General features: G+C 32.6%; 2 protein-coding genes across 2 annotated transcripts; both read left to right on the top strand.

Annotated features, from left to right (window-relative positions):
* The first annotated feature begins 6,405 nt into the window (after nt 1-6,405).
* LOC146932567 (uncharacterized) lies at nt 6,406-7,707 on the top strand. The gene is made up of 2 exons (XM_085707773.1): nt 6,406-7,366; nt 7,463-7,707. The coding sequence occupies exons 1-2, from the start codon at nt 6,406-6,408 to the stop codon at nt 7,705-7,707; spliced, it is 1,206 nt and encodes a 401-aa protein (XP_085563899.1).
* Nucleotides 7,708-12,182: 4,475 nt separating this feature from the next.
* On the top strand, nt 12,183-16,093 carry LOC146932566 (squalene monooxygenase SE1-like). Its single transcript, XM_085704271.1, has 8 exons — nt 12,183-12,516; nt 13,167-13,278; nt 13,642-13,816; nt 13,911-14,079; nt 14,171-14,392; nt 14,580-14,855; nt 15,245-15,523; nt 15,735-16,093. Exons 1-8 carry the CDS (start codon nt 12,289-12,291, stop codon nt 15,837-15,839), a joined length of 1,566 nt encoding a protein of 521 aa, XP_085560397.1. The 5' UTR covers nt 12,183-12,288; the 3' UTR covers nt 15,840-16,093.
* Nucleotides 16,094-16,393: the final 300 nt, after the last annotated feature.

Genomic DNA, 16,393 nt, shown 5'->3' with positions numbered 1-16,393 from the left:
ATTATACCGGGACGGAGGTAGTAACATATATCGATAAATAAAAACAAATTTTGTTGGATATAATAATGGTTCCAAGAGCAGAAATTCTATAAATAAGATGAGTAACATTATTAAAAATTTAAAGTGCAAAATAGTTTATCTTTCCAACTTACAACGCTATGCAAACAACCCCTTTAAAAAAATCACTGTGTGAACAAGTGTCGACTCTCTCTTGCATGATTGCATCCCCAAGAGCATAAACTAGTGGGTGAAGCAATTAACCCTCCTATGAGTTATGATCCTCTCTTGGTTCTTCTCCCACAGTCCAGTGCAACAATTTTCATTTTAACGTTTTTACTGTAATAACATTTTTTTTTACAGAATAATTAATAATATAACGACATTTTACTATAACAGAACCACAGTAGCTTAGCTTTTTTACAGGTAAAATAATTTGCTACACTATTGGCGAGAATCCAAGTATTCTCTGTGATTCGTATACAATGAGAATTGAGGGAGTGTAAAAAGGTTAACATATTAAATTTTAAAGAGTGTTGTGAACGTTTTTTTTCTATCCTTTTATTTGACACTCAATTTTTTATTGAATCCCATGCTTTTTAAAATAAATTTCACATAAAGTGCTGAAGGTATGTGTTCATAGAATTTTTGTTAATTTTTGGAGGGAATCATTTTTGGGGGTATTCTTAGTAGTTCCTTTCTTTTCAAAAGAATAGGGTGATTTGGCCTTTGGGCTATATCACGTAGCTCATGGGCCATTATTATGAAGGTGCACGTATTGGGCCGAATAAACTTTGTTGGTGAAGCAAGCTGCTATATAGGCCCCTTGAAATGCTCATAGACTCCTCAAATTTCTAAAAAGTCTTTCACATCTTAACTTTCGATTGCTCTACTCTAGTTTGGGAGTTATAATCAGATCGACCCTGAAGTTCAAATTAAGCTTGGAACGGTAGATACGACCCAAATGGATCGAGGCAAAATTTATAGTATTAAATACCTAATTTAACAACCACTCGTATTTTCAACAACAATTAACAACACTCATAATCTAACACAATATCCAACACACGTAGTTCAACATCAATACACCAAAGCTCAGAATTTATATAGTTGAATACAAGCAAACAATTTTCTTTTAAAAGTAAGTTTAATTATCATAAACAAACTGAAAATATTTTTTTTTTATAAAATCTCTAAATAATAATATTTAATAGGTTGAGTGTTGTAGTTTTTTTTAAGAAAAAAATTATTTTTAAATAAAAATCAATTTTAAGAGTATTGCATCCATTTGTTATAATTTTTTTATAAAAAAAAATCAGATTTTTTTTTTTATAAGGCAAGAACAAAATGACATCAAATAGAGAGCTATCCAACTAAGTTGGTACCCTACTCTAATCTTTTATAAAATGCTCATAAATATTATTAAAAAAGGAGAAAAAATAACATAAAAATTGGGGGGACATAAACTTAACCCAGTATAACCACACAAGAGTGTAGGTCGACCCAAACATGTGATACAAAAATTAAAACAACGCACAAGTGTATAAGTTTACCAACCTCTAATTAATCTTAAAACTAATTAAAGGTTTTTGATGCGGTGATTGAACCCTCGCTCAACGCTGAGGTGGCTAATGTACCATCAACTATCTGCAACAATGGCAGCAAGCTAAACGCCCCTTTCGAGCCTCTCAGGCCAAATCAAACAAAAGTGAATAGCGAATTTTAAGCTAGCGTATGAATTGCCTGCCAACATAGAGACAAATCAAGATTCATCAACTTCCTGCAAAAATAACAACAAGCTCTACATGACTCTTTTGAGCCCATGAGTCCAACATTAGAGGGATAAAATGATGAGGATTTCAAAAAATCGGAATAAAAAAAAAGAATATCCAAAAATAACTTCAAATGAGAAGCTGTTAAGAGTAGCTTCTCAAAAAATAATTTTTTTTTAAAGGAGAGAAAATAAGAGTTAAAAGATGGAGGTAATTTTTAAGAAAAATCTCTTTTATAATTCAAAGAGACTATGTTTTTTAAATAGTGATTTTTATTGGGATAAACAAACACAAAATAGATTATTTTTTTTACAAAATTTCTTAAAAACAATCTCTAATTGATTGTATGTGAAAATCACTTTTTATTTAATTTTTTAAACTAACCATACATTATTGAATTTGAAGATCACTTTTTAAACAAATACTGCAACAAGACGGAAAAACAAACAACCCAGCACATGATACGAACAACACAACGCCACACTCAAATGATAAAATTATGAAAAAGTTGGATCTACGTGAAAATCACTTATTTAGATTAAAATAGGAAGAAAAAGATGAAGAGAGATGATTTCATATAAAAAAAATATTACCCAAAATAACACTTAATGAAGAAAATGGAAAAGAGAACTTAAAGAGATAAAAGTAGGTCCGATTTGTTGGAAAAGAAGAACACTTGTTAATTGGTATGATCCTCTAAATTTTGAAATTATGAAAAACACATATTTGAATTTGTCAGAACATGATTATGATATAAAGTGATTTGATAATTATGAATTAAAGTTAATGTGTTATATTTTTTTTAAAGGCTAAAATGAATTATATTAACTGAGGTACTGGTAGTTTAAACACAAGGGGTGCCAAAAAAATCAGGATGAAAAAGTCGAATTACAACAACATACAACAAAGAAAAATAAAAAGAAAGGAAGAAAAAAGAGGACTAAGCAACCCCATTACAAGGTGATTTCCAAACTAGTTAAAGTATCAAGCCACCATAGACGATAGTTAAAAGCAAAATTAATGTGTTTCACTTTCAGCCATATGTAAGATTGTAGCTTAATTTTATCGTGAAGTTGTTAATGATTCCCCTTTTTGACAAAAAAAACCCAAGCATTTTTTCACACCAAATCACCCACACACATGATAACCAAATGAGTTAAAAAGTTACACGGATGCTTTTTGGAAACCCGCCTAAATTTTCATATTGAAGAAAATGATTTGCTACATGTCATCGTACTAAAACCAAGCCAATTAGAAATACCTAGCCAAACTTTCCCAAAGAAATCACAAGACATAAATAAATGATCAATATCCTCCACAGTGCCACACCTGCCCCTACAAAACTGAGCATTAGGATGAAGAACGTGTATCCTAATTAAATTATCCGTTGTAAGTAGGTGATTGCGAAGCAGACACCAAACAAAAATACTAACCTTCAAATGGACTTCCTTGTTCCAAATTGTAAATACCACTTGTTTAGCTCATTCATAACAGACTTGGGGCTAATTATTCACATTTAAATCCAACAGAAAGATTTAAGATCATTTGAATTTCTCACAAGAAAATAAATAATCAATTTGGAGAGGAAAAAGTATTATATAATACATTAAATATTTTTTTTTATAAATCTTTTTGTATCATTCTCTTTTTAGAGGTTGTATTATTCTCTTAAAATGAAATTCTAAATAATTTTTAAGAAATAGAGAGCATTCCAATTGGTTTTAATAATAATAATAATAATAATAATAATGCATTTTTCTCCAAAAAAAATGCATTCTTGATTAAAAAAGCAACATCCCATGCTCTTTGGCCTTTGTAAATCAATGCTGACATTACCATATATAAGCGTCATAGAAAAACAGAAAAATAGAATATGATGAAACACACTTCGATAGTAATTCGTGATTACCAAATTTTTATGAAACATCTATTAAATCGTAACATATAAACATTAGCATTGTTCCTTAAAAAAACATTAGCGTTGTAATGATCCGATGATCAAAATTATACGTGAGAGAATTTTTGTACGCTATGCGTTGCAAAATTTTCTTTTGGTTACATGAGAAAAAGAAATAAGAACGAAAACTAAGCCTGTAAGAAGGACACGTCTAAAACATCACCTAGTAAAGCATACATGCAATAAACACGAAAGAGGCTCATTAAATGTAACAAGATGGTTTAAACTATTAGCTCCCAACTTAGCAATGATATCGGCATAAGAGTTCCCTTCCCAAAGGATATGATGAATAAAAATAAATCAATCCTTAACAAGATAATTCTAAATGAGTTCCAAGAGATTTGCATAATGATAAAATCTCGGGATGTCTTTCAACACCAACTGTACCACATGAAGAGTGTAGAGAAACATATAAGCTTTCTATAACCTACCTCCCGACATAACTTTACACCAGTCGACAATATTTGAATCTCAACATGTAGGATATTCGAGATCCCTACCCTACCAAAGAAACCAAGAAAAAAAACTCCCTTCAAGCTTTCATATTAATCGCCATAGCCCACTTTTCTTGGATTGGTCAAAGCACTTCCGTCGACATTGAAAAGCATGCTGCAAAATTTGATAGAGGACATCAACAGAGAAAATAATAGCTATTAACACTTTTTTTATAAACTCATTTATTTCTTTTATTTTTTACATGTTATTTTTTTTTTTTTTATAATTTTGATAATTGTATAATTATCTTTAATTTTTCTGAATTTTTGTATAGTTTCTTTTTCAGACATGTTTGCAACTGTCATTATGTTAACCTGTAATTTTGACAGACTCAATATAATGCTGTTAATGAGAGTTGACCTTTTGTTCTTTCAAGAATTAAAAATGACATTTCTAGCATGAACATTTCGACATGGTCTGGGACTTATCATTTGGAAGAGTTTAAGAGCTTCGGAGTTCGACAAGAGGCAAAGCAGAAAGAAGTTTAGTCAAAGCTAAGCAGTTGCTGTCGAAGGAGAAAAAATTCAAATTCAAAAAGCAACAGTTTTCTTATTGAAGACGTGGGGAACAAACAGTTTTCGATGGAAGAAGTGCAGTTTGTGGCAGTTAGCTTTTTGCAATTATTTTCACTATGTATAAACATAGTTTTTCATATGAAAAAGAGGCCGCAAATCACTTATAGAATTCTAGCACCCGAAGTACCAACGTCTAAAGAAAAGAGTCATACAGAATGTATGTATCTGATTTGTCGAACCACCTTTTACATTAATGCATTGCAATTTACTTTTTCTTTAAGTTTCTGCGTTTTAAACTTTTAAGTCTTTCACTTGCATTTTCTGTGTTTTTCTTTGTCGAGAGACAATTATTTTCATACACAAATTCATCTTGTTCATAAAGCAACCTATGAATATGATGAACATTCATACACTTTATGGAAAAAAATGCACAACATGTCCTAGAATATTTGGTTTGATCCTGCTTGTAATAATCAAAACTAGTCTTGTTGTTTACTAAAAACACCGGTAAACACATTATAAATAAAATTATCTTCACATTAATTTAGATTTTTTTTTTGTTGAAGAAGCTAAGCAAAACTTTATTAAAGAAACAGACAGCTCCTCTAGCACAAGGTGTGCTGAAGAGAAACTGTTAAGAGTAAATTTACATCAATGTTAGGCCACAGCCAGCCGAAACAGAATAAAAAAGAATTACACTATTGCTTGAAGACAACATAATGGGTTTAGCCTTCAATCGAACAAGAAATAGTACGATTTCAACCACCAATACGTTTGGAGTTTAACCTTTTCTCAAGAGTCTCAAGCTGATCTGACTTGTTTTGGAAAATCTCGTTATTACGATCTTTCCAAACAACAAAAAGCACCGAAGTCCAAATAATAGTAAACGCAATCCTTGAATTTTTGGAAAAGCCTCCAAGACCGCGAAACTGATAAGAATGAGTACAAATGTTGCCATTAAAAACCGAACCAATTCCTAACCATTCTTCGCCGTTTTTGTTGCGTTCTTCATCGATTTTTCTCCTCATTCAAGATCTACACATGGTTTTCGCGATTGTTCCAGTTTGATCCGTAGCTTCGACGATGGTTTCTCTCTAATTTTGATCGGTTATCATTTGATTCTTATTCGTCTTCTCTGGTTTCTTGTGGACGCTGGTCTTCTCCAAGCTGTTTGATGTTTTGGCTATCGGTTTGAGTGGTGGTTGCGTCTTCCGGCGAGATCCCTGTTCTCCGGTAATCTTCTTCCTCCATCTGTTTTACTTTTCGTTTGCAGTTTCGGTGTTGTGGTGAGTGCAATTTGAAGATGTACTGTCCTTGGACCTTTCTGGCTCAGCCAGAGGTGGTGGCGCCGGAAAATTCATCTTCCGTTTCTAAAACCTTTGCGCAAGCTGTTTCCGCTACTTGCAACAGCCAGGTTATTAAGCTTCCTCCCAAAGTTATCATTGGGGATACTATTAGAGTTAAGATCACACAGTCTGAATATGAATCAGGACTTGAAGATTGCAAGCACAATCTTCATGGGAGAGTGACCTTGAATAAGAATGATTCGCCATTTTCGACCAAGTCTTTGAAGCTTAAATTGATGAATTTGTGGCCTAATCTCAGGAACTGGACGGTGATTCCTCTAGGAAAGGGCTGTTTTTAGTTCAAATTCAACTCAATTGAAGGTATGAGGAAGGTTTGTGCTCAAGGTGTCGTCAATCTCAAATTTGGAATCTTGAGGTTCTATTGTTGGTCGAAGGATTTCAATCTACAAAGTCAGGTTCAAACACATGCTCTGATTTGGGTGAGGCTAATGCATCTTCCACAAGAGTATTGGAGAAACACCACCTTATTTGAGATTGCTTCGGGAATAGGTACTCCTTTGATCATAGATGATGATACTCAAGCTAGGCTTTTTGGTTTATATGCGAGGGTGCTAGTTGATGTGGATTTTTCTGGTAAGCTCTTCGAGTCTGTGTTGGTGGAACGAGAGGGACATGCTTTCCCTGTTGCGGTTCATTATGAGAGGCAACCTGGTTTTTGCTCACATTGCAGATTTATAGGTAACACAATTCAACAATGCAAGAAACTAAGCTCAATTCAAGGTAAGGAAGGATTAGAGAAGGATAATAAGAAAAATCAGACTCAACAACAACATCACAGTGTAGTTTCACAACCTAGAAATCCATCTAAAAACGATGTTGTGACTCGAGATAATATGGAGGTTTTGAACGCAAGCACTTCAATATTACAATCTAAAGTTGCAGTAGCTCATCATAGTGTGGAAATTGGCATTAATTCTGCTTTGGCGACTAGTACTCGTACCAACACTTTTCAGGTTGATATGGTAGCAGGAAATCCTAGTGTAGTAGATGTGCCAGATTCAGTCACTGGACATGATTGCAATGAAGGTAATGCTCTTGCTCTGAATAATTCTTTTGACGTGCTGAATTCTATTAATGATAAGTTAGATGGTGAGGCCTTGTTTGAGGATTTGGGTAGCAAGGTGGTTTCACCTGACAAGTTGGTAGTGATCAGAGATAATCATGCTGTTAATCCTCTAAAGGATGTTGGTTTAGTGTCTGACACAAGGTTAATGGCACCTGCTAAGGTTGCAAATCCCTCACAACCTTTGTTACATGAGACTAGTATGCAGGCGCATTTTTCTGACATCGGGATAATGTCTTTCCCTAGTTAAACTTCTACCTCTTTGGCACATACGACTCTTGTTTCCTCCGGTAAAGCGGTTGCTCCTTCTGTTTTGAGGCAATGGGCCAATACTCCTGTTTTATCTCCCTTGGCTCAGCCTAGCAATTTGGTAGGAGTTCAATTTGATCCCAACAATGCTATGCAATGTGATTCTGCTGAGTTGCTTACTACTAAATTAGAGGAATCTGTGAGTGCTTCTGCTGAGATACCTGTTACACATAAATTGGTGGAACATGTGACTGTTACTGAAGTGTTGGGACCAGACAAAGGAAGAATTTAGAAATCTAATAACTCTAAGCATTGCTCAGAGGCAAGCAAGAAAAGTGTCCAAATTCTTAGTAAATTTTGGGGTGATGTGGTGGACTCTGACACAACAGATGGCACTATGGATCCTGACACTGACAATGAAAAGATGAATATGCACCCTGTGGCTTTGAAGTATTTGGAGGCACAACCAGATGCTAATCACCAACCTAAGTCCACCAGGAAGTCAAGAAAGACTAGCAACTCTACAAGAGGCAAAGGCTCTGATGGCATCACAAGTAGAGATCACATCCAAACTCGTCTCAAAAAGGGTGTAATCAAAAGCAATCCCAGATATGTTTGACTGTTAGAAAATGTTTCTTAATATGTGCTAACAGCTAGTTGTTTGACAATTTAGTTTCGACAGTTGATTTGATTCTTTGCATATGTTGTTTTAGTTGAGTTTTGTTTTAGTTGAGTTTGGTCATAGTTGGTCTGCTTATATGATGTAATAAGGTTCAGGCCTACTCATGCTTTGCAATTTAATTTTTCTAGCTTTGATTAAAAAGTGTAACACTGCGATGTATGGAGTTTCCACACCCACCTGTCGACCATGCCAACCTGCAAAACACAAGTAGAAACCCGCTCCACACACTCCAAGACCAGCCCCTCCTCCCACGCAAGTAACCTCCTACACCACTTCCACACTTCACCTATAATTTTTTTAAGTTTCAACATTATAAAAAAAAAATTAACGAAAAACACAACTTTACAACCTAATTTTGACCTTTTTTTGGAAGAACTTTTGATAATATTTTAAACATGTTTGCAAAAACTTCATTTAAAAATGCACATTAAGTTAATAACAAAAAAAAAAATACTGAAACTGTATGAAAAAAATATTTGTATGGAGGAATACTTGTAACTTTTTTTATGGAGACGAAAAGTAAAATTTGATACTCTCTCTGTTTCAAAATGAGTGTCATTTTAGGTGTTTACACACATACTCCCTCCGGTCACAATTATAAGCAAAAAACACTTTTTAAATACATTGAATAATTAATGTATCTGACCTATAAATGTGTCTGGATACATTAATTATTCAATGTACCTAAAAAAGTGTTTTTTGCTTATAATTGTGACCGGAGGGAGTATTAAGAAATGCAATGATTAAAAGAAAGAGAATGGTTATTTTACCAAATTATCCTTATTAACTATTGGTTAGTTTTAAAAGTAATACTTTGGAAGTAATACTTTGGCTACAACGACACTCATTTTGAAACGGAGAGAGTAATTTTTAAGGATGAAAAATTGGTTTAATACAAAAATAAATAAATGGTTGTGATGAGATCTTATGCAACGTGGCAAGCAGACAAACATAGAATGAATGGATTACCTTATGCAATGGTCTCGTGCAACGCGAGGACCAGCATAATTCCCCTCGTTTCTTGGAAAGAAATTAATAAATCCCCCTCGTATATCACGAGTTCATACTAATTTAACTTTAAAAAATTCCCTAAAAAAACTTAGAACATCACATTTATAAGAAAAAAATAACTTTTTAAATATATTAAATAATTAATGTATTTGATCACATTTATAGGTCAGATATATTAATTATTCCATTTAACTAAAAAGTTGTTTTTCTTATAATTATGACCGGAATGAGTAAAAGTGAAAACAAAGATTTTTGAAGATGTTCATCTCCTTGGTGATAAATTGATAATAATCTGTCAATTGGCCTCTTAAAAAGATAGTCTATTTTTAACTCTATCAATTTTTTTTCCATACAGGTAGACTTTCTTTTTACAGCCGAATCAAGTCATTTTATTTTTTGACAATATAGTGAATACATGTTTTCTTTATAGCAAAATGAATTTCATCGAATAAGATGATATAATACAAATGAAACTTAATTTCTACCATGAGATGAAATACAAATAGTATTCACCCTTTTTAAATAATACACAATCCGAGAGACCGGCCACCTATTGTTGTTCAATACAAGTAACTTGGTTGATGATCTAAGAGACATTGGACGGGTTTGAAGGAGGATATTTTAGGTTAAATCTCTGAAAACTAACATAATTATTAACCTGAACATAAGACTCTTTATAAACTTCTAGATGTAGTTTCTTTAAAACTAAATATCCGACTCAATGACCGACTAATTTAAAGGGTCCAATCACACCGTTTACTTGCGAGACCTTGTTTAAAGCCAAATCTACTTTTTTTCATCATAAAGTCTAATAAAAACATATTTTTTGTTCATGAGCCTAAAACATGATTTTAGTAGACTTATCCTTAGACCATTATCATTAGTCATTTTCTTAACATGTGCCCTAAGGGCACAAGTTAACACCACCCTTTACTATATCTTTAAAAAATAATTGGTCTGGTTTCCAGGGAAAATGAGTTTTGGTAATATGGAGTTCGGCCATGAGGTAAATATAACCTGACCAATAATTGTTTCACCCAAATCAAACTCGTATTCTTCCAAACGATTCGTCTCTGGTGAAGCTCATTTACCACTTGAGCTCAATTGCTCGATTCTTTTAAAAAAAATTCTACTAAACGTAATTAACCGAAAATACAAGCTATATCAATTACGTAAATAAGTTTTTACAAAACTTGTCCAAATTTAGTTATACACGAAAATTATTTGTCATTTTTCATTTCAGTGACCAGACATGCAGTATTTATTGTATGTATATATAGGTGGGTGTAACTGCAAAATCACGAACATGAATATTACTTAACCACATACTCCCTTTGCCGCACAAAATTGGAAACAGGAAGAAAAAAATAACATCAATTAATAAGCAAAAATTAAGCAATGATGCCAGCTATTTCTCTCAAGTTGTACATTGTAATTGAAGATTAATAATAAATCTGCTGCCTGCTAGTACATAGTACATACCCAAAACTAAACAGTAGTAACTTCTTTTGTTCCCCTTAGAAGAGTTCTAAACTATTTCGTACCTCAAATATTAGAATTCATTTACAAAACCATAGTTTTAATTTATTTATTATTAACAACAAAAGAATAAGTTTAAGACTATACTATTTTTTATTGGTTGAAATTTATGTGGATCTACCAAGTTATGTGAGTCTCATATAAATTTGATTGGATCTATTTGAAATTTTAATCGATAGAAGATAAATATATTAGAATGTGTATGGTAAGATTATTTTTCAGATACTCCTCCAATAAAATATATGACCATTGCATATATTTTAATAAATATAACATATTAATTTTTTTTAATATCTAATAAGAAGAGATATGAATTTCTCGAAACTTTATTATAATATACTTATTGTTTTATTATTGATCCAACGGATCTAGATTGACGACTGGAGTGATGGAAGAGCATTTCAGAAAAGTCGGAGAATTTTAGGGTTTTTTCGGCACAAAGTCTCTTAGAGTATTCTCAATATGACCTGTTGATGATGATTACTTGGTTATCATCTGGTGGTGTTGATGGAATCCCCCAAATTCGCTTAGGTGTGCTTCTAGTTCTAGGGTGGTCCAGTTTAATAGCAAAATTGGCTCAGACCACTTATGGAAGAATTGTAAAGGAAAACAATGAGGCATTTGTCCTTAAGACAATGGTAGTAAGTTTTGCTATAAAGGAAAACAAATATGTATTTGACCACAACACCACACTCACTTAAACTACTGCTCTTCACGTGTCTCAACATATCCACACTCACTTGCATTTGATTTCTGTCCATATAACTTTACCTGCAATATTAAATACTCAAAAAAAAAAAAAAAAGAAGCTATTGACTCAATTATTGAAGTCTACTATAAATTTAGAAGTAATGCATGTAATGTTAATTAGATAGTACCGTTGAAAAAAATCAATTAAAACTTCTTGTGACACTTCTTCAACAAATGTGTCAATAATTATGTAACACATCGAGTACTATATTACTAGTATATGTGAATGTGATTTTATCGAAAAATAAAAATTGTAATTAATGTGAGTAATATGAGAAGATGATTAAAAAAAAAGTAACATGAGAAGATATAAAAAATTAATTGCAGCATGCATAGAAATGATTTTTTTTTTTGGTGTGATTCGGGTAAAAGAGATATAATATTGTTGTATAGTTAAGGTTGAATTCGAATCCCAGGTATTTAGCCAAGTTGAAAAAATTTATCATCTTATCTAATTTTTTTTTTTAATTACCATCTCATCTAATTGTTCTTGCTATTTAAAGAGTTATTATTTTTGAATTTAAATTTGTCAATAGAAATGAAAAGAATACTTCCAAAAGTTTTGTCAAAAAAAGAATACTTCCAAAAGTGATTCCAGCCACTTGAACGTGAGAAAGAAAGAAACAAATAAACGAAATATAGTGTTAGTAGTTGGTAGGTAAATGGATCCATATTTCCTTAATTAGAAGGGAAGGTCAAAATATCAAAACTCTTAATTAAAGCATAGAAAACGATATATATCAGCCCTATATACTTATGAGTTAAGTATATTTATTATGATTATTATGTACAAACGTTTGCCGCTATAAAAAGTAAAGAAAGAAATTAGAAAAACTAGTTTTCTCATTTCATTCTTCTTATTGTTTCTAATAAAAAAAAAAAATCTTTGAGATGGATTATCAGTATATTCTAGGAGGGATTCTGGCTTGTAGTTTGGCATTTGTGTTTGTTATGTATAGTTTTGGAGAAAAGAAGAAAACAGGTTCAAGTTCAATGGATGTGAAAAGTAATGGATATGCAAAGACATCATCAGAAAATGGAGAGGTTGTTGGAGAAACAGATATCATCATTGTAGGTGCTGGAGTTGCTGGTGCTGCTCTTGCTTATACACTTGGAAAGGTATTACTATATATAGCCTTTTATTTTTTGAGTTTATGCATTTCATCAATATGATGGTTTTTCTTGTTTTGTTATATGAAATCATATGCACTTTTTGATTCATAGATGTGCTTATATTATATGTTCCAATGAAAAGATTGGTGTCATGTTGTTAAGACTAATATCTTAGGCCTTGTTTAGATGATCAATTTAATAAGTTTTTATATAGCATAAGCACTTCTTATAAAAGTGCTTATTATGTATAAGCTGTTTTCATAAGCTATCTTGGTGAGCGTAAGTTTCTTTCATAAAGCTTTCTCAAACCGTCGCACAACAAGTGCTTATCTTTGTAGATAATAAGTTCAAATGAGTCAACTTAAACAGAACTTAATAAATAAAGAAAAGCTTCATGAATGTGATAGAGAAACAAGGGTAAATTTTATGCAGATAATAAAGTTCTATAAAATTATGTATAGGTAGAAACATTTAAGATATATTAATACTTATATGTATTTTTGAACATTTATTCTACTGATAAAATGCTCATATCTTGTTTTTATGTCTTGGAAAATAAGACTAGATTGCAAGAAAATATGTTTTCGAGGAACCTTGTTAATTTTTTGTATAACATATGATTTGAGAATGACTTGGATTGTGCTTGTTTGTTGCAGGATGGACGGCGAGTACATGTGATAGAAAGAGACTTAACTGAGCCTGATAGAATTGTGGGTGAATTGCTACAACCTGGTGGCTATTTGAAGTTACTTGAGTTGGGTCTTGAAGGTAAGCAAGAAATCATTCAAATATGTTTAGTCTTCTTCGAAAAAATATGTTTTTAGTGACTATAAAATTCACGAATTTTCAAGTTTAATCCTGCATAAATTGTCCAATTTAATCATTGTTTTGCTTTAATAGAGACTAAATGCAGGGATTACAATGACTAAAATTGGACAATTTCCGCAGGATTAAACTTGAAAATTCGTGAGTTTTATAGGAAATAAATATATTTAACCCTTTAATATATGGAACATTATGTGACAGTTGAAGTATATATGTTTCTTAGGTAACAAGTAATTAAAATTCTTCCTGATTCTGCTGCTCAAATTCATATGGCTCTTAGCATATTGATGTTTTGAATTATTGCAGATTGTGTGGATGAAATTGATGCTCAAAGAGTTTTTGGCTATGCACTTTATAAGGATGGGAGAAATACCAAACTGTCTTATCCCTTGGAAAAGTTTGACTCTGATGTATCTGGAAGAAGTTTTCACAATGGTCGTTTCATACAGAGAATGCGAGAAAAGGCTTCAACTATTCCAAAGTATGTAAATTGTATTTGTTGTATATATATACATATATGAACTTCCACACTACCAATGATTAAGTTTTATTGAATCCTTCTTGCATTAATGCAGTGTTAAATTAGAACAAGGAACTGTTACATCATTACTTGAAGAAAATGGAACTATCAAAGGTGTGAACTACAAAAATAAGAGTGGTCAAGAATTCACAGCAAAGGCTCCTCTCACCATAGTATGTGATGGTTGTTTTTCCAACTTGAGGCGTTCTCTTTGTAATCCTAAGGTAAAAAAATTGAGAATTTTAGCGAAATTTATTTATCTTGATTTAAGATTTGTAGTGTTGCTTAACAGGTAGATCTAATTTATTTGTGCAGGTTGAAGTTCCCTCTCATTTTGTTGGATTGATTTTGGAGAATTGTAATCTTCCACATGCAAATCATGGACATGTTATCTTGGGTGATCCTTCACCCATTTTGTTTTACCCTATAAGTAGTACCGAGATTCGCTGTTTGGTTGATGTGCCTACTGGCCAAAAATTACCTTCTCTTGGTAATGGTGAAATGGCAAATTATTTGAAAACTGTGGTTGCTCCCCAGGTACCAAAATAATGAACATTCTACCTACTCATGCTAGATACTGGTACATTTTTTCTGATTTAGACGAATGTAATTAACTATCTAAATTCTTGTCAAATTATAATTTTAGATTTGTGCGTCAAAATAACACAACTCATTTATTTATGCTTCATATTGCTTCTACTAATTGTGGGAATTATATGTTCAGGTTCCTCCAGAACTGCAAGCTTCTTTTATTGCAGCAGTTGATAAAGGAAACATAAGAAGCATGCCAAATAGAAGCATGCCTGCATCACCTTATCCCACCCCCGGGGCTCTTCTGATGGGAGATGCCTTCAATATGCGTCATCCTTTAACAGGAGGAGGAATGACCGTGGCTTTGTCTGACATTGTTTTGCTAAGGAATCTACTTAAACCTCTGCGTAATCTGCATGATGCTTCTGCTCTTTGCAATTACCTTGAGTCGTTCTACACTCTACGCAAGGTAAGTCGTATATGTTACAGAATATGTGACGTTGAGCTTTGATAGTACTTAGTGTAATGCTAAAATGCAATGACACTAATATAATGGAATGACTCAAGTATAAAACAGTTAGGGACAGTCATTGCACCATTGTTTTCCGTATGAGCCCGGCAAATGTTTTCTATGTGATATCATGTTTTGGTGGTTAGATGCTGGATCAGTTAGAAGAAGGAAACATTTGACATATTCAAACGAAAAACTAATACAAGAAAGCGTCTAACTTTTGTAATTTAAATGACCAAAATAGAATGAAAAAACTTAAGGGACTAAAGTGGAATCTAAAAATAATCTAAGAACAAAGTGTATTTAGTCAAATAAAAACTCAGCGCTTTGCTTGATTCTATTTGCAGCCAGTGGCATCTACAATAAACACATTAGCAGGTGCATTGTACAAAGTATTTTGTGCATCTCCTGATCCAGCTAGCATTGAAATGCGCCGAGCTTGTTTTGATTATTTGAGCCTTGGAGGTGTTTGCTCAGACGGACCAATAGCTCTACTCTCCGGTCTGAATCCGCGTCCATTGAGCTTGGTTCTACATTTCTTCGCAGTGGCTGTATATGGTGTTGGCCGCCTCTTGATACCGTTTCCTTCTCCAAAACGAATGTGGATCGGAGCTAGATTGATTTCTGTGAGTACTTTTCATGATTTCCCTATGTGCTTAAACATATATTTGTTTGTTTGGATAAACATATTGAATAATTAAGCTTGTATCGAGTAAGTGCTGATGTATAGGCTATATATGTAACTGAAAAATACATCTATAATGTATGTTATGTAACTGATACTGCAACAGATTCTGAATTTTTGAATCAAATATGTATTTTTCCATGATATTTCAGGGTGCATCAGGTATCATTTTCCCCATTATCAAGGCTGAAGGAGTGAGACAAATGTTTTTTCCAGCAAGTGTGCCAGCATATTACAGAATGCCTCCTGTCCATTAACATGTCATAAGAAAGGCATGGTGCAAATCCAAATATGGCCCACTAATTGCCAAAACGGATGTGTGGTGGACTCTCTTCTATAAATATAAATATGAAAATAATGTGCAACTGCAACCTGTATTATTTATTGTACTATATAATTTTTTGAAGATTTTTTATTTGAATTTTGGACAAAAGAAATTGGAAATTCAGATTTATGTCATTGTAGTATTCATATGATTTATATGAGAAATAACAATCATTGTCTCTTCCAACTTTATGGCATTAATAAACGGTTGAAGTAGTGAAATTCAATGTTTATAATAAGATATTAACCATAATAACTTTTTTTTTTTTTTTTTTATGGTTAATAACCTAAGTTATTAGCCATAATAACTTAGGTTAGAGAGTTGCTACTAGAGTTTCTTGATCCCTCTTCACACACACACACACTTAATTCTACTCCACTTAGTTTTTTTTTTTTTTTAAAGAAGTCTATGCGGCATCATTTGGTAAAGAGTTCAGACCCTTTTATGGTTTTTTTTTTTAGGGGAAGATCCTTTATTTTATTTTTT

The sequence above is a fragment of the Medicago sativa genome, chromosome 4, assembly GCF_051527215.1.
Source record: "Medicago sativa cultivar Bolivia chromosome 4, Bolivia_mono, whole genome shotgun sequence".
Lineage (NCBI taxonomy): Eukaryota > Viridiplantae > Streptophyta > Magnoliopsida > Fabales > Fabaceae > Medicago > Medicago sativa.
Note: the sequence above shows the minus strand (reverse complement) of the source record. Positions and strands in the feature narration are given on the sequence as shown.